This window comes from Euprymna scolopes, chromosome 32 (genome assembly GCF_053919585.1).
Source record: "Euprymna scolopes isolate OS-2025 chromosome 32, ASM5391958v1, whole genome shotgun sequence".
NCBI lineage: Eukaryota > Metazoa > Mollusca > Cephalopoda > Sepiida > Sepiolidae > Euprymna > Euprymna scolopes.
In genome coordinates this window covers 32578331-32602302 of record NC_136513.1, presented here as the reverse complement: position 1 = coordinate 32602302, position 23972 = coordinate 32578331, and the positions used below count along the sequence as shown (strand labels likewise).

Genomic DNA, 23972 nt, shown 5'->3' with positions numbered 1-23972 from the left:
CTAAGCCGGGATACCGTCCTCGCCTGGAGCTTTGTTATTCTTCAACTTGGCAATGGCGGCTCTGATTTCTTCATGGCTGGGGGTATCCGACGAGCAATCGTAGAGATCTGCAGCGGTGGGGGTGTTTTGACCTGGAATTGTAGGTGGAGGCTGGTGGTTCAGGAGTTCACGGAAGTGCTCGTGCCACTGATCCAATCGTGCGTTTAGTTCAGTAATGATTTCACCTCCACTGTTGTGGATGGATTCGCTCACGGATGACCTCGTCTGTGTGCTGGACTTCAATAGTTGATATAACTTGCGGGAGTCCCCTACCGAGGTCGCATGTTCCATGTCAGTTGCGATATTGTGCCAGTAGACATTGCGGTCGTTGCGGGCAGAGTGCGTTGTTTCTCGGCGAAGGCGACGATAGTTGGCATCTCCGTTGAATCTGGCACGTTTAGCCTCCTCACCCAATTTCACCGTTCGACTTGAGATCCAGTCCTTTTGACGACGCTTTGTGAAACCCACGGTATTGGCCGCTGCTTCAGTGACGTCCTTTTTGAGTGCTTTCCCTATATCTTCCACCGATTCTTCTGGTTGTAAACCATTGAATCGGTTGCGTAGGTCCAGTCGAAACTGAGTTGCAGTGTCGTCCACTTTCAGCTTCGTGATATCAAGACGTTTTTGACGGGAAACGTGTTTGTTGGCCTTCAGTCGCATTGTGAGCTTGGCTCTAACAAGGACATGATCCGATCCATGGGTATTTCCTGTTTTAGCACCTCTGTAAGCGCGGCAGTCACGCATATTGCTTACCCAGCGTTTGCGTATCAAAATGTAGTCTATCTGGTTCGCCGTGATACCGTCATTCGAGTACCACGTCACCAGATGATGATTTGGATGCTGAAACTTCGTATTGGAGACAATGAGGTGATTGTTGATCGCGAAGTTAATGATACGTTCGCCATTGGCACAGCGATTCCCGGCGCCAAATGGGCCCAGCGTAGATCTTGTTTGAGCATCCGCCTTGCCAGTTCTGCCATTCCAATCACCTGCTATGACAAGCATGTCGCCGACGGGGGTTCCGTTGACGGCAGCTTGTAATTCGTTGTAGAAGGTATCCTTTATAGTGTCGGCTGAGTCTAGCGCGGGTGCATAGACTGCGATGACAGAGACGTTGTGGATAACTCCTTTTAGCCGAATTCGGACAAGACGAGGGGAAATGGGTTCCCAGTCCAAAAGAGATTTTTGTGCGCGGTCGCTCAGAGCGATCCCGACGCCATACAATCCTGAGTTGTCCGTTACCCCACTGTGATAGAGGTGGTAGGAAGTATCTTCTTGTGGTACCTTGATGGATTGGTGACCACTGTCCGGTAATCTGACCTCAGACAAGCATGCGACGTCCACCTTGTATTGGTGTAGAGAGCGCACCGTTAGGGCTTGTGCCGCCTCAGATCTCAGGGTTCGGACGTTCCAACAGGCGAAGAAGTAGTTCTGTCTTCTTCAAAGCATTCCGGCTTGCAAATTTAACACTTGTTCCACCGGGTGAACAAGCGCGTCGGCTCCCGCGTACGCCGTAGTAGGGTCCGCAGTTGTATTGTATAATTGTGCATATTTCTCATGAAGTTTCCTGGTGGTAGTAACCACAGACGGACGCCAGTCGCAAGTGTACACTGTGGGTGTGTGCCCAGGAACGGATATCCTTGCCGCTGATTGTCAGCAGACGCAGAGGGATAGTCCGACCATGGAGCCGCCGATTATCGACAGTCGTTCCATGGGTTTGAAGACAGGTTGCCGCAAGTTCCTTGCAGACGCAGACTATCACCAGGCGCCGCCGGTTGTTGGCAGACGCAGCTGGATTTAAGAGCAGACGAACAGTTATAGCGCTGAACACTCGTTTGCATTCCCGCTCATTCGGTGTTAACCGGTCTCGCGACGTGGACGCATGGGCGTGAATTTGTCTGTCAGAGGTTATAAGTGACACACGCCTTATGGAACCATTTTATAGAGGAGTGGGGGCTCATACCCATATGCCCAGCTCCGGCATAACAGACCATTTGAAACCAATGGGGTTCGATCCTGCCTGCATACTACCACTTTTTTTTTTGCTCAACCTAACACCAGGGAAAACTCGGGCACACAGGCTAGTAATATGTAAATAAAAGTAGAATAAACAGTTGTAGTTACTCTGACGAACCGGATAACGAGTTGTGTTACATACACCTTAGAAACTCCCGTTTTGAGGTTGATTTCGGAAGCGAAATTAATCCATTTTATCCTGATTCAAAGTAACACATAAATTGCTGTTCTTAATTGTTCTTTGTTAGTTTCTGCTTTGAGCAGAAGTTTACGCTGTTGTCAATTTCCCATTAAAAAATGAATTTTTTTTTTTTTTTCGCATGGCTATCGATTAAGCATCAGAATTAAAATAAAAAATATAAATTTGTAACAGCTTTCTTTTATTAATATTTTCAAAATATCTCATTTATATCGACTTTTCGACATTACATACATTTGTTTTGTATTTTAAATTAAAATGCGTTTCTTAGATGAAAAATAAATTGATTTCTTCTAAAAAGCCCATGTGAAAATAAAACCAATTTATTATTTTAAAATAAGGATTGAAACAAAAAAATAAATTTCACGTAAGCCAAATTTATCGCTTCGTGATAAATATATTATCTATCGATTTTCAGTACGTCCTTCAACTAGTCTCAATACGTGAGTAGATCGAAATAGTAAGTTCTGAAAATATACAAGGAAATTAAGCTACACAACATTCTCCGTGTCTGATCTTCGTAAGTTATCGTCAGGTTAAAATATATGGAATACATGTTCCCGAATGTTTTGATATTGCATGCTTTCTAACCTACGATACCTACCCGAAACGCCAAATTTTATATATATATATATATGTGTGTGTGTATGTATGTTTATATATATATATGTATATGAATGTATATATATATATGTTTATGAATGCATGCATATATATGTATATATATATGTGTGTATGTATATGTATGAATGTATGTGTATGTGTGTATATATATGTCACCTCATGTCATATGCTACTGGTACTATGTAACCCAGTACTACCTATATTGATATGCGTGTATGTATATATATATATGTATATATATATATATATATATGAATGTATATGTATATATATGCATACGTATAGATATGCATATGTATATATATATGTATATGTATATATATGTATGTGTATAGATATGTTTATATGTGTATATATGGATATATATGTATATGTATATATATATATTTATGTATATGTATATGTCTGTATATGTATTATATGGATATATATATATATATTTGTACATGTATATATATATATGTGTGTGTGTGTGTGTGTGTGTGTGTGTGTGTGTGTGTGGGTGTGTGTGTGTGGGTGTGTGTGTGTGTGTTTCACCAGATGTGCTCACGGCGAATCTTAGGCGTGGGTTGGCAAATGTATGTCAGTGATGTGGATGTGCTTGAACGGACCCAATGCCTTAGCATTGAAGCTATCAAACATAGACTGAAATAGAGTGGACATATGGTGAGGATGTTAGACAGTCGACTTCCCAAACAACTCCTTTATGGCGAGCTCGCCGAGGGAAGACGTCTGGCTCAAAAGCCTAAAATGAGATTCAAAGATTGTTTGAGGTCCACCTTAAAAAAATGTGAGATAGAAGAAAAACCTGGGAGACTCTTGCTTTGGATCGCGGAGAATGCAGAATGACCTTTCGGGGAGGTGTGGGCACGTTTCAGGCAGATCGAACCCAGTATGAGCGGCTGAAGCGTGATTCCCGGAAAGGGAGGGCGAAAGGAGTCGTGGATGGGCGGGGACGCCAAATTGGTCTGGAGAGTGAGGTGTGCGGAAGATTATGTCTGAGCAGAGACTACTCATCGGCGCAGTGGGCCACAAAGCAGTCGTGTTGCCAGAGCTAACCTGCGTCAACTGCGGGCGAACGTATAAAACAGCAGGTGGTTTGAAGCGGTATTTGATTATACATAGAAGTGAACATGAAGAACGTGCTGCTAGTGGCACACATTAATTTATTTTTATTTCGGACTATTAGTCTCATTTTTTTAATAGTTGTTGTTTTTTTAATCTTTTTATTGGTTCACAACGTTTCGGCCAACTTCCTCTGGCCTTCGTCAGGTGGTAACCGCGGCGGATAGGAACTTCGAATCTCCTAACTGCATTCTCAGCCATCACTGCCATCCGTAGTTGTTGTCGTCTCACCACATTTTGGTACACATGTCTGCACAATGTGTGCCAAAGAATGCTAGAGTTTGGCAAGGCTTAAAGGCCACCTTTGTGCGGCCAATCACTGAATACCTTTTTTTCTTTTTTTGTGCTATATCAAGTAATGGCAATGATCGAAAACGAATTAGCTTCCATCATATGGACATGTATGTCTATATGTATCCGTATATATCTTTATATTTGTATGCATGCATGCATATATGTTTGTATGCATACATGCATGTATGTATGCATGTATGTATGCATGCATACATACACATGTCTGCACAATGTGTGCCAAAGAATGCTAGAGTTTGGCAAGGCTTAAAGGCCACCTTTGTGCGGCCAATCACTGAATACCTTTTTTTCTTTTTTTGTGCTATATCAAGTAATGGCAATGATCGAAAACGAATTAGCTTCCATCATATGGACATGTATGTCTATATGTATCCGTATATATCTTTATATTTGTATGCATGCATGCATATATGTTTGTATGCATACATGCATGTATGTATGCATGTATGTATGCATGCAGGTATGCATGCATGCATGTATGTATGCATGCATGTATGCATGCATGTATGTATGTATGTATGTATGTATTAGCGGCTTAGCAAGGTCACAGGAGAGACAACCAAGAAAAAAAATAAGCAAATTATATCTCAAAACACAAAAACTAAAGGTGGCTGGCAAGGACTATATATATTAATATATGGCATTATGAACATATTTTATTGGCTTGAAAATATAGTTATTTTTTAAGCAATTATCATAAGATTGTAACCATAGAATAGGATTTCCTAATGTTCATGTAGTTTCGACACATAGAACTAAATATATTAGCATTCACGTATTCAATATGGCGACGAGCAAAAATATATCCATAGATATAACCACTTCTGTGGGCAATTTTATAAGCTATAAATCTCGGCAATATTGTTCAGAATATAACACATGAAATACCGTTAAAATCTACTTAACTAATTTGTGTACTGGACAATGTGACGGTTGCACTTAAGGTGGCTCATTACTGTTTCAGGAAGTTGGGGAATCACTTATTTATATTGATTTAACGTAAAATGGGCACCGACTTTATGGACTCCTTTGCTAAAAATTGGGTGTTAATTTTACGTTAAATTAATATAGGAAAGTGATCCCTAGTTTTTAGAACTATAATTTCTTAAGTCTTTGAAACTATACGTTCCCTGTGATTTTTAATGTTATTTTCATGTTCAGTATCCCCGAAAACGTACAATAGTGGTAATTTTAAAGAATTTTCCGTGGGTAGAAAGCTACTGCAACTTTACTAATACTTCAATCATAGTCATTTGTTTTACATATGAATTACAAAACATCTGATATTTACCCCAAACCACTTATCGTGATGCAAGGAAGAATAAAACTTGCTGATATGGTTTCAAATGATCTGAATTTGCATTTAAGGGAGACTTGATTCCAAATATTTATATATGTTATATCTCCTTTCGTTTGTTTTCATACAAAAAATAAATTCCACGGTATATAAAGCTTATTTGATTCTGGAGATATTCATAATCGTAGCCTATTTCCAAAAGAAGGGAGATATAACATGTGAGAAATATTTGGAACTACCGGGGAGTACCCGGCGTTGCACGGGTGTTTTTGGGTGTGTGTGGTCAGGCAGGGGTGGGCGTTGTTAATGAAAATCTAAGAATAAGCGAAGTAAAAAAAAACTCAGAAAAACGAACGTGAAAACTTTACACCCCACCCCCAAAAAACACGTGAAAAATGGCTTAACTAACCCTACTTCAATATTAAAATTTAAAATTTAAACATTAAAAAAAAAAAGACATCTCACACAGTGTTTCGAAACCAAAACGTTTAGATATTATGCCTGCGCTCTAAGCAACTGAGCTAATACGACATCGCCAAAATTGTACCGCTTTTTCAAATATTTAAAGTAAAATAGGTTACGACGTCGTATGACGCATGCTTGGAAACGAATTCGTCATGAGATGAGGGTTTTTGCTGACCCCTCCTGTGGAAAAGCGATGATTTAAGAGTGAAGAAATTTTTGGCCAATTTTTTTTATATTTGTCGGACGAAGGTTGGAGTTTTAGATGGCGAAAATCAGTGACCCGTGTGGAAAGTTTTGGCGAGACATACAGACACATATACATACATACAAACAAACACACATACATACATACAATACACATACATACATGCAACACACATTTTCACTTTTATATATACAGACTAGCAAAAGGTACCCGGCGTTGCCCGGATGTTTGGAGGTGTATGTGCTCGGGCGAGGGTGGGGGGTGTTAACCAAAACATAAGAATAAGCGAAGTAAATATTAAAAAAAAGACACAACACAACTAACATAAGGCAAAGGAACGATGTTAAATGTAAAAATCGGAAAAACAAAAAATGAAAACAGAAAAACGAACGTTTAAACTCCTTTAAAAAATCTGAAAAATTACCCCCCTCAAAAAAATACACGTGAAAAAGAGCTTCGTAGAAACTCGGCGTTGCTCGGGTGTTTTTGGGTGTGTGTGGTCGGGCGGGGGTGGGGGTGCTAATGAAAACCTAAGAATAAGCGAAGTAAAAATAAAAAAATAACCCAGAAAAACGAAGTTAAAATTTAAAAAAAAAACGAAAAACACGTGAAAAATGGCTTAAAAACACCCTGCTTCAATATTAACATTTAAAAAGTCGAAAAACAAAATACATCTCAAACCACGATTTAAACCCAAAACGTTTAGTTATTGAGGCCGCGCTTTAAGCAACTAAGCTTAGACGACGTCCATGAAATTAGGTCGTTTTTTAACTCTTTAAACTAAATCAGGTTACGACGTCATTTGCACCTGCGCAGAACCGAACTCGTCATAAGAGGACGGTTTTTGCTGAACCCCCCTCCTGCAGAAAAGTGATGATTTCAGGGTGAAGAAATTAACGTTTTTTTACCAATTTTTCGATATTTTTCGAGTGAAGGTTGAAAGTTTAAACTGATACCTATTTGGCGCAAATCCGTGACCCGTGTGGAAAGTTTTTGCGAGACATACAAACACACATACATACATACTAATAAACATACATAGACACATTTTCGCTTATATATTTATAGACTAGCGGGGGTACCCGGCGTTGCCCGGGTGTTTTGGGGTATGTGTGGTCGGGCGATGGTGGGGGTGTTAATGCAAACCTAAGAATAAGCGAAGTAAATAAACAAAAAAACAGAAAAACGGACGTTGAAAAAATCTGAAAACACGTGAAAGATGGCTCAAATAACCTTGCTTCAATATTAAAATTTTAAAAATCGAAAAAAAAAGACATTTCACACCATGATTCGAACCCAAAACGTTTAGATAATTAGGCCGCGCTCTAAGCAACTGAGCTAAGCCGACGTCCACGGATTTAGATCATTTGTTTTAATCTTTGAACTCAATAAGGCTCCGACGTCATTTGCGCATGCGTAGAACCGAACTCGTCATGAGAAGCCGGCTTTTTAGCTGACCATCCCCCTTGGAGAAAACTGCTGATTTCATGGTGAAGAAATGAACATTTTTGGCCAATTTTTCGATATTTGTCGAGCGAAGGTTGGAAGTTAAAAATGATCCCGGTCTGGCAAAAATCCGTGACCCGTATAAAAAGTTTTTGCGAGACATACAAACACACATACATACATAAATACAAACAAACACACATTTTCGCTTTTATATATATAGATTAAGTCTCCCCTATGCTGCTATTTCAGATCATTTGAAACCATAGCAGCAAATTTTAGTCTATATATATATATATATAGGTCAATTTTTACGACGTGCCCAAGCATATTATAAGCACCCTAACCCCCCCGTGTAAAGAACAGCTTTCGGAATAAACACCCCCAACTTCGAAAGCCGGGGTGATTATTCTTAAAGCCGATCTTTTCATAGGGAGGTGGGGGGTTATAATACGCTGAGGCACGTCGTAAAAATTTACCTATACACACACACATATACATATATATATATATATATATATATATATATATATATATATATATATACGAGGTGTCGTCAATAAGTTTCCAAACTTTTTTTCGCATGAGCATTTTTATTCTTAGTAAACATGAAACTCTAACCCGCTTGATGTATTCTCCTTCGGCTGCAATGCACTTGTACCGTTCCAACAAAATTTTGATGAGCTGTGACACAGCGAAACAGTACTGTCTGTAGATGACTCTCTTTATCTATCTAATTATATATATATATATATATATATACACACATATATATATATATACATATATATATATATATATATATATATAGCCATTTTGTATATTGGATTACTAAAGTGCATGTTTTGTAATAGAATCAAATAAGCCTAACCTGTTTTGATGTAGATATAAATAGTATATTCATTTCGATACAACATAAACGCCCTAGCAAATAAACGTTGATTTACTCACATTTAGTTAAATAATCAATAAATAAGTCATAATAGTCGTATAAACATGTATACAGCACTAAACCACAATTGTTTATATGCGGACTAACCTCCCTTGAAATATGATTTTTTTGTTATCATTTTAAAATGTTTGTTAATAATTTTGTTTGTTATTTACATGTTCGGGCAAACATGCGCGGCGTTTGGGAATTAACAGTTTTCTTTTCGAACATTACAAACATTCTAAATACTTAGTATGTATTTTAAAAGTGAGTTTTTTTTATTGTAGAAAGATGAGCGAAAATTGTTTGGCTGAACTGAAAAAAAAAAGAAAAAGATAGGGACGCGTTTACCCCAAATGACTCCGGAGAGGAGAGATTACGCAGCGGCAACCGCAAGTTTGCAAAGGTGATGAAAAAAAAGTAGTTAATTTTATTATTATTATTATTATTATTATTATTGTTATTATTATTATTATTATTATTATTATTATTATTATTATTATTATCTTTTTTAGTTTATTATCTAGCAAATCCAAGAAAAAAATACTTGAAATCATTGTCGATAATGTTTTTCAATTAAATTTTAAATATTGTTTTTGTTTTCGTATGTTTACATATTTATCATAACAGCCGATTCCTCGCCAGTGTTTAGTTGAAGCTAACTGTTTATTATGCAATAATAGGTCACATAACGTTGAAATACTGGTTAAGCAACGTTGAAATACTGGTTAAGCAACGTTGGGCAGCACATGGTTGACCATTTTAAAATGCCAAGTGACGCATCTGGAAGATCGTCGGCACATTCATGTAAGAACTGCGAAAACCTTCCCTAACCAAATTATACATGTTACATGGAACTGCTTTGATATTCCCTAGACACTTCCTCCGTAGGAAGAATGTGTTTATAGCCGCGTAGTCCGAATAACACCGACATACTAGCATACGATAGGACACTGTTTATTTAAGCTCAAAGTCGCAACGAGTATAAAGTGTTGATGAGTTCCTCCAACTCGAATGAAAGATAATACGTTAAGGTGTATTATTATGATTATTTATTTTATTGCGGATTATTATGCTTTTTTTTTTCTTAGTTGTTTCACGACGTTTCGGCCAACTATTCCTCTGGCCTTCGTCAGGTGGTAACCGCGACGGATAGGAACTCTGAATCTCCTGACTGCATTCACTGCAATTACTGTCGTCCATAGTTGTCGTCTCGCCACGTTTTGGACAAGTAAACCTCTGGCCGGTTTTCGCCGAAATGTCACGAAACAACTAAGAAAAGATGAGGATAATAGTCCGCAACAAAATAAAATTAATAAATAATACTCATCTCAATAATGAATTCCAATTAAATAATAGGTATTATTATTTATTTATTTATTTATTTTGCGGAATGTTATCCTCATCTTTATAGTTGTTATTGTTCCATCACTTTTCGGACAACTCAGTCTCTGGCATTCTTCAGATCGATAAGCGCGATGAGATAGGAACGCTGAGTCTTGTTACTGTGTTCCCAGTATTTACTGCATTTAATAGTGTTGTTGTTTTGCCGCGTTTTGGTCAACTAATCCTCTGGCCGGCTTTGGGTAGGATTGAAACCGCTATCTTCAGACAATGCTCGCCTGGAACCGCAGAGACTCAACGCCTCTATCAACTGGGTCTCGGGCCGAGGTTAACCAGCTGGAAAAGGCTAGAGGATAAGTCGACCGAGACGGGGTGGAACAACACCAACTATGAAGATAACGATTACAGTCTGCAAAAAAATGTAATAGACACATTATTATACCTCATTTCAAAAGTTGAAAAAAATAAAGAAATAAACAAATAAACGTTCAGGATTTTTAAGAATAGTTGCAAATTGGCAAAATATGATTAGGATTAACTTGTAAACTTTTGACTTAACTGTATTTCATTAATATTCAGCGTGGTTGTGTTGGTTTTGAAAATAAATTTATATTTAGTTTTACGTATACAGAGAAACAAAGGAAGATAAGCTTTATCCTAGTTGTAGCTAGAGGTCTTGCTGTGAATGTTTCACAGAGTGAAACAATAATAGAGTTTGTACTAGCAATGGCTCTGCCATGCAGATAAAACTGTAGATAAGAAAAGAGGGATCTCTAATTATAATTCGCCGGCGAGTTTGCATTTTATTCTCACAGTAAAAAGATGTCCAGGGTGACATTTTCCCCGGACGTGAAATAGCATTTTTTTAATATGCTGTTAAGGCTTATACAGGCAGCTAAAACCAAGCTTCTCTCTTTACATCATCCGCGCTCTGATCCCCATCAGGCATCAATTTAAATGGATAGCTCTCGTCTTGTTTTCACAAGATTCTGGCTTGACCTTTACTCCTGGTCTGAAATGAAACCCGTATCTCAAATCTGTTGCCACGGTCGTTGGAAAAATGGTGGGATACTTCTACCACTCCGGTAGATATCTCACTGCTGATGCAATTCTGTATCTATATAAAAGTCAAGTACGTCCAAGGATGGAATACTGCTGCCACATCTGGGCAGGAGCTGTTAGAAAATAGACATCGTAGCTTAGTGGAGGATGCCCTTTTCTCTTCCCTGCAACCTCTCTCCAACAGAATAGACGTATCGAGCCTGTCTGTGTTCTATCGCTATTTTCATTGCAATTGCTCGTCTGAGTTCCAATCTCTGGTGCCCCCCTCGCCAATCTTTCACGAAAAACGCCCGTCTAGCTGAAACCACTGTCAATAATTTTCCCCACCCTTTAATTGTGCCTAAATCAAAACGTAGATTCCATGAACAAAACTTATTTTCTAGAACTGCACGTATGTGGAACTCACTTTCGTGTACCTGTTTCCTAGCTGACCACAACGTGGTTGTCTTAAAGCCCAACATAAACAAATTCTTGATGAATCGCCCCGTTAAGTAATAAAATCTTCCAAATCTCTATTACTAACGATTACTACGGTATTCTCCTATTGATTACTATACGCTCAATAACCCTTATTCCCGAGTGGCCTCCTGGCCTTGATAAATGGTGACTTCTATTAAAAAAAAGGACTGGGTAAGGCATAAGTTTTTGTTCGAGTGATAGAAGACCAACCTTTTTTTTTTTACTAAAGAGTATTTCTGTCAGGAGAAAAACAATATCAAGTGCACTTGATGTGTATTTTATTTTATTCAAATTAAAACAACGTTTCTATATGACCTTTCATCCTTGACGTTATTCTCGCGTTGCCTACGCACAGTTCAAACATCTACTACCGCTAGAAACAACGCGCGGCTCTTTAAAAACAGACTTCTTTCTCCAAATTGGCAACATGGCAAGGAAGAAGAAACAAAACAACCCACTGAAGATGGAATATACCTCTGCAATAGATTTGTGATACATTTTCAAACAAGTAAAATATTTGTTTGTTTTCCTAATATTACGTTGTCTTTGGCTTTCAAGCGCTTGTTACGTATTTTATTTTATTCAATATCAGAGATTGTTACACAACAGCTTAAGGATTTGAAGGTAAATTAAAATCTGACCAGATATTATTACTTAAAAATCGACAAGAATATGTAGACATTTGTCTTAACATCCACTGTACTGTATTCATGCTGGAAACAGCACCATTAACTGGATTTGAACTTGAAACAAGCAGGTTTTTAATTAGTCCGTTAACTACTGAGCCACCGTCAACTCCATATCAGTGGGGCAGGTTATCTCAATATTCCATAAGAATTGTTCATTTAGTTATACAAGTGTAATATTCGGGGCTCTATAAAGGTTTCTGTTGTGTAATGTATATATGCATATGTGTATAAATATGTTCCACAACAACATACACGTTGAACAGTGGGGTTTATTTTTTCCTGTATATTCATGTACGTGTAAATGCGTGTGTGTATTATGTCGTATCATTTAGTTGATTGTCTAGTGTGTATAGTTTAACATTTATGCAACAGTTCTAATAGGAAACGATTGTCGCGGACGTATCGAAACAGTTGTAGCCATACAGTTCTTTTTAGCAGATGTAAATAACGCAACACATACCTGAATTATTTACGAAGATTTATTTTCATGGTTTCAGCTGACATCTTCAAAGATTACAACGTTTGTTTTACATCTTGGCTGGCTGAGATGACGCCGCTTCCCGCGTCATGGAGAGACCAACTCCCCTCTTAAGTCGTCCGTTCTCTCTGATGTCTAGCTAACGACTGACTCATTACGTGTTTCAGACCAATCTAATCATAATAATTGATCCACCGACCCGCTGTCGCTCGAATCAATTATTATTATTATTAATAATAATAATAATAATAATAATAATAATAATAATAATAATAATAATAATAATAATAATAATGCATTGACCTTGGCCCTGCTTGCCACAGTTAACCAGATACTACGCTATAATCGCAGCCAAAGGGTTACAACATTACACAAGCAGCAAGTGAAAGATTGCTTCAGCAATCTGCCCCACTATATACGTCATGAATGTTTCAAGAACTTTTTTTCTTTATCGACTCGACAATGTGGGAAAAAACGACGGGTTGGCTTCCGTGGTGTCAGCAGATCGTAAGTCTATCGACAGCGACATCGACGTTTCTCGCAATACTCGGCCGGATTAATGAAAGAACTGGTCTTTTCCATCCGGGACGTCGGAGGGAGAATAACGTCTGCCCCCCGCCGGAGGAAATCACTTAAGTCGTAAGGGTCGACAGATGTTCAGCAATGATGAGACGACGATGATGAAGAAACGCGAAAAAAAATATGAAAAAGAGGACGTGTAGTGATAAATGAGAGAATGGACACACGTTTCGTTGATCGTTTCGTTTACAATGGAGTCCGAGTGAAGATGATATTAATTGGTTGACTCGGTAATGATTCAAGTTAAATCGGTAAGAAATTGATGAAAAAAAAATCAAGCGATGAGGAGCGAAAAGAAGAAAACGTTAGAAAATGAGATGACTTGAAAAGTAATAGGCAATTGGGTTGTATGATTAGGAAGGATGAAGAAGAAACATGAATGAAAAAGGAATCGTGAAATATGAAAACAGAAATATTGAATACTAAATATAAATAAACATAATATTATTAACCCTTAGCTTAGCAATAAGATCCCACCCCTTCACTGTTGTTTTCCCTAAATGCTAGTTTTTTTCCCCTCTAACAGCTTTTGCAATTCAAAATCCTGCTACCGATATGCAGAAGTTTAAATGTAACATAAACAAATATATTGTTAATCATTCCTAGACGTGGCCCCAGATAGTAGCCCCTTACGTCCACGTGGCGATATGCTTTGTAGGGGGTGAACATGAGTAAAACAAGGCCGATAGCCATTAGTCGTCACATAAAAGAGGTGACACGCATAGGAGTCCCTCTTGTCTTTACAGAATACAATATCTACTTAAAAATCTAGCGGCGTCAACAAGAGATATGCAGACGTATGGAACAAAACGGCGATCAAGGAAAAAACGTCCCCTTACACAGAGTTCCGGTGCTGTGAATCATATTTCGATAAACTTTACAGAACAGTAAATAGGAACAAAAAGGTCACATATCACGAGAAAGAGAAACAAGACCGATAGCCATCAGTCGCGTGCTCTCGTGTAATGAATGAATGCGTGAATTTAAGATTGACATGAAATTCTTAAATGTAAGCTAAAATGGCTGAAAAATGGACTGAAATGACATAAATAAATAAAAAGTAAATGACTTAGAATGACTTTAATGAACTTAAGGATGAATTGAATGAGCTTAAGAATGACTTGAATGCTTAAAAAATAACTGGAATCCTTCAAAACAACTTGAATGTCCAGGAGGATGACTTGAACGGCTTTGAGACTGACTGGTTGTAAAGTGGGTGATCATTTTACATTAAATTAATACAGAAAAGTGAGCCCCTACTTTATATCATAATAAGTACAGCATGTAATAGGGCAGATACTACACTTTGATCTTGACCAAAAGGCCAAGGAAAGCTTAAAAAGCTAAGAACAGCATCTATTAACAACAGACCTTTGATCTTAACCAAAAAGACCAAGTACAAAAGTGTTACGGACAGACCGACAGACCGACCGGCAAACCGACCGACAGACCGAGCGACTGACCGACCGACGGAGTGATGTATAGAGTCGCTTGCACGCGATTAAAAAATGCGGAATTCTTATTTATTGTGAACAGAAATAAGGTAGATATTAAATGTAACGTTAATTTCCTTTAAGAAATAAAGTAAACGTAATTGAAAGAAGCTGAGACGTGTATGCAAGTATTTTTCCAAAGAGTTCACTATTTCTAAGTAAAAAACAAATCTAAACAGTTAGTCAAGTACGATAACAAGGAGGCTAGCTTGACACATTCTTTAAGACGTGTTTTAAAATGTACTTATACTTAACATAATAATTATATCTCATGTACCAAACACGTATACGTATCCGTTCAGCATATAGGTTGAGAATTGTCCTCGCACACGCACAGATCTCACTTTTATAGATATAGAGATTTGAGAAGGAGGAACTAGGTAATAATATAAATGGCGGGGGAGAATCGTGAAGAATATAGACAACAGGAAAACAGAGAAACAAAGAATTTAATAATAGAAAAAAAAACTATAAAAAGGACAAGCACAAATGCAAGGATTTCATTAACACAATGTACAACTGAATGCCAGGACATAACAAATAAGAAAATAAAAGAGAAAAAATCGGGAAGGAAACAAAGCATGAACAGAGACACCATAGCCAAGAACAGAAAAAGTCATGAGGTCTTGGTCTTCGAGTTATCTCAAACATGATAAGGACATTTTTTTTCCGAGTTCGATCCTCATTAAATCTCTCACGTTTTTCACTTTATCGAGATATATTTTTCGTCCTTCAGTTCATCAGTCACAAATATTATATATATATTTAGATTGTCTAGCCTTAATTTTAAAAAATGTCACTTCCGGTTTGGCGGTGGTCGTAACAGAATAGACGTTAGGTTTTTACCCCGTTCTTTTCCTCCTTCGCGGTACGGGTTCGAGCCTTCCATCCTATTTCCGCATTTGTTTTTTCAACAGACACATCCAAACACCCGGGTAACGCCGGGCCGAAATGCTACTATATATATATATATATATATATATATATATATGTATATATATATATATATATATATATATATATATATATATATATATATATATATATATATATATATATATATATAAAGATTTTTATGCGTACATAATTTTATAACGCTTTGAATAAAACCGAACGAAGTGTCATATTTAATTGCTAAGGGTTTAGGTTTTTTTTCCTATAGTTTAAACACACACCATTAAAATGAAATTTTCGAAACGAAGACCAAAATACACTTCTAAAGTATATTTCTTCTGAGCATGAATCAGATAAAAGGGATAAATAAGGAGTGGTACAGAAAACCCCCTATAAAAGACGTCTTTCAGCCAACCCTTTTCAAGATTAACATTGGCAACGGAGGGAAAAACATCGTTTAAAAACGTGGTCAAAAGACAGTAAATCAAAAAACACAAAGAAAAGAAATTGTATTGTGAATAGGAGAAAAAAAAGAAAAACAATCTCAGCGAATACCCATATATAGCATACGTTTCTAATTTCGAAATATCCGAGATCGTAACTCCTTTTGAAAAAAAAAAAATTGCATTAATCTATCTAGTATTATACAAAAATACTTTGTGCGTATGTTTGTGTTTGCGGGTGTACGTGTATGTGTGTGTATTTCTCTCTGTGTATGTACTTGTGTATGTATGTTGAGTGTGTATGTTAGTGCGTGTTAATATGTGTGTATGTCTTTGTGTACACTTGTGTTGAGTATGTCTCTGTGTATATCTATGTGTATGACTGTGTGTATGTATGTGCATGTCTGCGTGCATGCATATGTCGAGTATGTCTGTGTGTGCCTCGTGTATGTCTGCGTCTAGGCTTTGTATGTCTCTGTGTGTATGTCTATGTGTATGTCTGTGTATGTAAGTGTATTTGTCTGCATCTGTGTCGCGTATATATTTGAGTGTATGCCTGTGTTTGTGTGTATGTCTGCGTGTATGTCCATGTCTATGTGTAAGTCTCCGTATACGTCTGTGTCTTTCTTGCGTATTTCTGTTTCTTTCTACGTCTGTGTGTGCATGCCTATATCTGTGTGTATGCCTACGTGTTAGTGTCTGTGTTGATGGCTGCGTATGTGTATGTATGTCTGTCTCTATGTTTGTATGTCTGTCTGGGAATATGCTTGTGTCTGTGTGTATGTTTGTGTCTGAGTATGTATGTCAGTGTTTTGTATGCCTCTGTTGTATATATCTGTGCGTTGTATGCTTGCGTATGTATGTGTGTATGTGCATATCCGTCTGTGTATGTCTTTGTTGTGTGTATCTGTGTTGTATATGTCTGTGTTGTGTTTGTTTTTATGTATTATGTCTGTGTTTGGTATGAGTGTGTTGTGCATAACTATATTGTGTATGCCTGTGTGTGCATGCATATGTCTGTGTGTATGCTTCTGCGTGTCTTTTTTCTCTGTGTGTATGTCTGTGTGTGTATATCTGCGTCTCTGTGTCTATGCCTGTGTGTCACTGTTTGTGTATATGTCTGTATCTATGAATGTATTCTCTTTGTGTCAGTATTTGTCTGTGTGGATGCTTTTGTGTGTATGTCTGTGCATGTGTATATGTGTATGTGTATATGTCTATGTGGGTTATTTTGTGTCCGTGTGTATGTATTTTCGTGTATATCTGTGTTGTGTATGCCGATATGTGTAGGGCCTTGTGTGTGTCTGTGTTGTGTATATGTGTTTGTGTGTATTTCTCTGTGGATGTGTGTGTCTGAGTCTGTATGTCTTTGTATATGTCACTGAGTATATTTCTATGTCTGTTTTGTGTATATCTTTCCGTGTATGCTTGTGTCTGTTGGTATTTTTATGTGTATGTATGTGTTTTGCATATATGTATGTGTGTCTGTGTTTGTATGTTTGTATCTGTGTGTATATCTATGAATGGGCGTATGTCGGCTTCTGCGTGTGTATTGTTGTGTATACATATTCGTATCAGTGTGCATGTGTCTGCGTGTTCATCTGTGTGTATATTTTAGTGTCTGTGTTCGGCATCATCTCATCTTTAAACCAATTCTAGCGCCGGAAGTTGTTGACATGCTTGAAAAAGTGATAATCGGTGGGCGAGATGTCAGGAGCATATGACGGATAGGGCAGAGTCTCGTACTCAAATACGTTCAGCTTCTGCAGGATCAGTTGAGCAACATGCAGGGGAGCTGTATCATGGGGATGAATTGATCTCTATTTATTAACCAATCTCGGGAATATACGTTGGAGCTTCGGCGCATATCGTCCATATGTCGGCAGTACTCGTTTCCCTCGGATTCAAGGAGCAGTGATGGATGAGGCCGGTCGCATACCGCCATAAAGTTTTTTTGTGCAATTTCAGCTTCTGGAAGCCTTGTAGAGCTTCCAATGTGCCGAGCGTCTTTTCTTGTGCATTCATCTTAACTTATTTTCAAACAGCTCTAGACTTGTGCCATGTTGGTGCAGTGGTAACGTCACAGGGTTGAATGCTGCAGTTTTGCTATCGGTTTTCGATACTAGCTGATGCCACTCAATGTTATTTTTTTTTTTTTACTTTTGAAATCACGTCTCTCTATATATGAAAGCTCTACATATTAAAACACCATATTTAAGCATAATTTACGACGGGGTAAAGTCGGACGCACACCCCACTAACTGAATTATGCGACCGAAAGGAAATTCGTGCGTGTATATATATATATATATATATATATATATATATATATATATATATATAAGGGAGAAAGAGAGAAGAAGGGGCGAGATAGGTAGATAGAATGATAGATAAATAGATAGAGATCAAAATACATTATATGTGTATTGTATACTAGTAGGCTGCCTAGCTTCCCGGTCATAAAATACGAGTATATATGATAATTTAATTCATGCAGATTTCGTATTTATAATAGAGCAAATTCTCTCCTTATTACATTATACCCAATGTATATAATACTGATTTCCAAAGTTTTAGAAAATGACTTAATGCTATCAGTTGGAATTGAAATCAAAACAGTCTGCGCTCCAGCCTTAGCGTTTACTCAGCTCATCAGTTTTGTATCTCCCCCCAAAATGACCCCCACACATACACGCAAAAAACACACACACATATTATAAGAAATGACCCTGACCCACTTCCAGATGTCTAATCTAGCTGAAATTTTGCAAGTGCAATGATTTATATTTCTACGGGTAATATGGCAAATTACAGCTCTGAACTAATTGTGGTTTCTGTTTTACTAGTGTTTGAACTGAGTCAGGTGTGAAATGAAGCCTGTTGAATATGGAGCAGTGATCCGGTTTTTGTATTTTAAAGGACGCACACCACAGGAGACTTTTGATGAAATAAAAGAAACTGATGGGGATAATGCCCCATCATATGACCATGTAAAGGCTGGTATCGTGAATTCAAACATAGCCGGAAGTCCGTGGAAACAGCTCCCAGACCTGGTCGCCCCCCCTTCTGCCATTGATAGGTAATCTGTACGTCAAGTTGAGGCTCCCATTTTAGAAGATTGGCGCATTCGTAAAATAGCCCAAGATGTCAAGATTAGTACACGGTCTGCGGAAACTATGATTCATGACCATTTGCATATGGATAAGGTGTCTGCCAGATGGATTCCCAGGTTGCTCACACCATTTCAGAAGCGAGAACGCTTCGAGTGCTCGAGGGTGAATTTGGAGCTGTGCTAAGAAGATGAGTCAAAGTTTTTCAAAAGACTGATTACACAGGATGAAACCTGGGTCCATCACTATGATCCAGAGACCAAAGCTCAGTCAATGTAGTGGAAGCACTTGAGCTCACCACCTCCGCTGACAAGGTAATACTCAGAGCCTTTTGGGACTAGAACGGAGTAGTGATGACAGATTTCCTAGCAAAGGGTACCACAATTACAGGAACCTATTATGCTTCACTTTTGAGGAAATCAAGGGAAGCTATCAAAATCAAGAGGCGGGGCACGATCAGCAAAGTTACCCTTCTCCTGCAGGAAAACGTTCCGGTCCACAACTCGCATGTCGCCAGATCAGAAGCACGGACGTGTGGTTATGAAATCCTCTCCTATCCTCCCTACTTTCCTGACCTTGCACCCTATTACTTTCACCTCTTCCCAGCCATGAAGTTGTTTTTGAAAGGAAAGCGTTTCCCAGATGATGCAGCCTTTATTTCTGAAGTCACGTCGTGGTCGGAGGACCAACCTGGGGTGTTCTGCAAAATCGGTATCCAGAGCTGCATCAAACGATGGGAGAAATGCATAACTCTGGGTGATTTCTATGTAGAGAAAGACTAATAATTGTGCCAAGTTTCATTGCTCTACTGCTATTGGAAGTGGGTCAGGGGCATTACTTCTTGCACGCTCCTCGTATATATATATATATATATATATATATATATATATATATATATATATATATATATATATATATATATATATATATGCATATTTCAATCTGGTGTCTTATTTTTCTTACTTTAGATTTTTAGCTCATAAATATATGTGTTAAAAAAACAACAAAAATGTATAGATTTTTTAGTTTCGAATTTATTCTTATCATGTAGAAACGCCGTCTAATTTTATTAATATATATTCAAAGTGTGGCAACAAGGTAAAATTGTATGATTTATTTCACTTGCTTTTATCGGTTATTGCACTTGTGATTTAAAAGGGTTTTTATTCACTTTTTTGCAAATCTCTTTCTGTTCCATTTCTTTAGCCCCATTAAAATTTTATGAAAGTGTTTCGATTTGTTTGATGTTCGTTTGGGCTTTTTATCTCTTTAATCATTTCCTGGTAGTTCTCTTCTCTACTTGCGTATGACTCGTTCTCTCTTTCTTCCTCATAGAAAAACGTGTAACAATTTAATTAACGTAACCATAGTCTGCATCTCTTTATTTCCGTGGTTTCTAATCTCTTTATCTTTGCTTTTTATCTTTTCTTTCTTTCCTTCTTTCTTATTGCATTTCTTTTCATTTGTCCTTTCTTATGGTAATACGTTTGTCTTCATATTTGCTATTTGCTTATTCGTGTTTTTGACCTTCTTTTATTTTATACGCTGTTAATATCTTTTGCCGTTTCCTTTTTTATTGTTTTCTTTAGTTTTATGTGTCTGTTAGGATAATTGTGGACACCAAGAAAAAAAGTGTCCACTATGTTCTGCGTCATTTTAAATCAAGCAGAATAGGCATTAATATTATATTTAGTTTAATGCAGATTACATATTTATTATAAATAGAAATACCGTAGGTATTAAACGTGGCATTAAATTTAAATAAAAAACAGAAAGAAACTGAGTATTATGTTTATCTAAGTAATCCACTTTTGTAAGTAAAAAAAAAATAAATACCCCGTGTTGAAATCAAAACCAAAACCTGAAGACAATAGGTAAGGTTCAATAACTATTAGTCCAGTTTGACACGATCTTTAAAACGATCTCGTGAAAGAGTTGACAAACAAATAAAATTCGATAACTTCCAAGGCCCATTTATTTCAATTTTTACACCTTAGCAGCCATTTTACCTGTTCATATTTGAATCTTAATTGAAATATTCTTGTGTTCACGTCAATTTTAAAAAAAATAACTTCAAATTGAGGTGGCAAAAAGAAAGTCCAAACAATGAAGTATAAATAGCCAATTAAATGAGGTATAGTTTGTTTAAACAGTTACATTAAATTAAGCTTAAATTTGCAGTTTTTGAAAAAAAACATACAAATGTGGACTTTCTTTTTGCCGCCTGTATATATATATATATATATATATATATATATATATATATATATCAGAATGTGAGAGATTGTATATAATAAATTTCGACTTCTTTTTGCCGCCTGTATATATATATATATATATATATATATATATATATATATATATATATATATATATATATATATATATATATATATCAGAATGTGAGAGATTGTATATAATAAATTTCGAGTCCCATTTATTTCAATTTTGACACCTTAGCCGCCATTTTTCAGGGTGAAAAACGATTCAAAACTGTTTTACATGTCTAAATACCCCATATACTCAATTATAAGTCTATAAATCAAAAATCCGTTGAATATGTAGGTTGAGAATTGTCCTCTCGCACGCACGCACGCACGCACACACACACACAGATGTTCACATTTATAGATTTCTGCTCATTATTCCATTTAATTACTAGTAAATTAAATTATTTTAAACTTTAAGCTATAAATCAAAATTATTTTAACATATAAGCTTTTATAAATTATCAGTGTAAGAATTCAGCTTTTAATTATTTTTTTTTATTTTTGTGCTCTTGATATAGCTTCCTATATGTTTTAAGCATTTTATTTTTTGTTATAATAGTTTATGTTATTATTTTCTAGTTATAATCGTTTATGGTATTATTCACTAGTACTTATAGTTTATGTTATTATTTTTTAAATATAATTGTTTATGTTATTAACCGTGTGTTTGCATGAACTATAATTAATTTTTATACTTTTCATTAAATGAATTAAATTATGATAATTACTGTTACCAATCCTGGTAAAATTATAAACGCCTATTAATTTTCAGCATTAAATATTTCATGCTAGGTTTTATACTGAATTTATATTATTTATAATGTAGTTTATATAAAATCGTATTAATTGTATTAAGATTTTAATTTTATCATTTTAATTATAATAAGTTTTGATATTAATTATGTTTTTATTTTAAACCGCATATTAATTTTAGTATAACACTTTTTATTTTTTAATCATGATTTACTATCTTGATTAAAAAATATAATAAAGTGTGTATTACTTAAAATTAATATGGAGTTTTGATACTGACACAATTAATAACATGAATTATTATTATTAAAATAAAATTAAATAAACAGGATTAAAAAAAATGAATTATATTGTTATCTTATTATTAAAAAAATTAAATGGGGGTTAAAACCTTAGCTTCAACGGGAATTCATTAAAACTTAACTTTTAATTAAAAAATTATACTTTAATTTATGTTTTTTTCTGTTTTTGTTTTCATCATTCGATGTTTCCATTAATTCTCATTTTGTTTATTTTTCAACTTGGATTTCTTTAATTATTTTTCATTTGCAAAGCTGTAATCAATTGAAATGAATGGCTCTCGTCTTGGGGAGGCTTCATGTTTTGATTGAGAAGTTTCTGGGTTTGACCTTTACTCACGATCTAAAATGGAACACGTATATCAAATGCATTGACAAGGACGCTGGAAAAATTGTGGGACCTTTCTACCGCTCCAGCAGATATCTCACTTCAGATGCAATTCTCTACTTATATAAAAGCCAGGTTCGGCCAACGATGGAGTACTGTTGCCACATCTGACGGAGTTCAACATAGACTTCGTAGCTTGGAGGGGAATTCCCTTTTCCCTTCCCTGCATCCTCATTCCCACAGAAGAGACGTTGCGAGCCTGTCTCTCCCCTATCGTTATTTCCATGGCAAGTGCTCATCGGAACTTCAATCTATGGTCCCCACTCGCCAGACTTTCACGAAAAACACTCGTCTAGTTCAAACCACTTCAAACATTTTTCCACACTCTTTACCCGTAGCTAAACCTAAACGTAGATTCCATGAACAAAGCTTGTTTCTTAGAACTGCACGCCTATGGTATTCTTTTCCGTTTGCCTGCTTTCCAGCTGCCGGCTGACTACTATCTGATTGTCTTCAAGTCCAACGTAAACAAGTTCTTGATGATCCGTCCCGCTAAGTAATCCAATTTACAAAATTCCCACTACTTATGTTTACTACGCTATAATCGCAATGACTAATGCATACCAATTAACTCTTATCCTCGAGTGGCCTCCGGCCTTGATAAGTAGTGACTTCTATGTAACAAAAAATGTACTAACACTTTTCCATTCATTTCTCTCTGAATTTTAATCATACTTTATTTTCCATTATGTTCTATATGTAATTCTTAGATTTCTTCTTTGGTTATTTTTCTTCTACTTGTGTTTTATTCATTTTTCTTTATTGATTGTTTTTTTTTTCATCTATTCGGTCATTCTCTTCCTTTTTCAAGTAATTCATTTTAAACATTTAGTGTTAGTGCATCTTTTCAAATTCACATATTTCCCCATTCCTTCTCCCTTTAATCATCAACTTCTTGTATTCTTTTCACTGTACAGATCTTCCTATCATTCCCATTCTTAAACACAATCCCTCATTTCTATTTACTTTTCTTTCTGCTGCTTTTTATTTTATTTCTTTTTTATTAGATAATCACATTTCCGCCATTAAAATTTCTCAAGCCTCTTGTCCCA

The 23972-nt window shown here is 36.4% G+C and overlaps 1 protein-coding gene across 1 annotated transcript; it reads right to left on the bottom strand.

The window, feature by feature from the left end:
* Positions 1–18125, bottom strand: LOC145256134 (uncharacterized). The gene is made up of 3 exons (XM_080114719.1): positions 17933–18125; positions 1632–1830; positions 1–1477 (listed from the first exon to the last, which is right to left on the bottom strand). The coding sequence occupies exons 1-3, from the start codon at positions 18123–18125 to the stop codon at positions 1–3; spliced, it is 1869 nt and encodes a 622-aa protein (XP_079970845.1).
* Positions 18126–23972: the final 5847 nt, after the last annotated feature.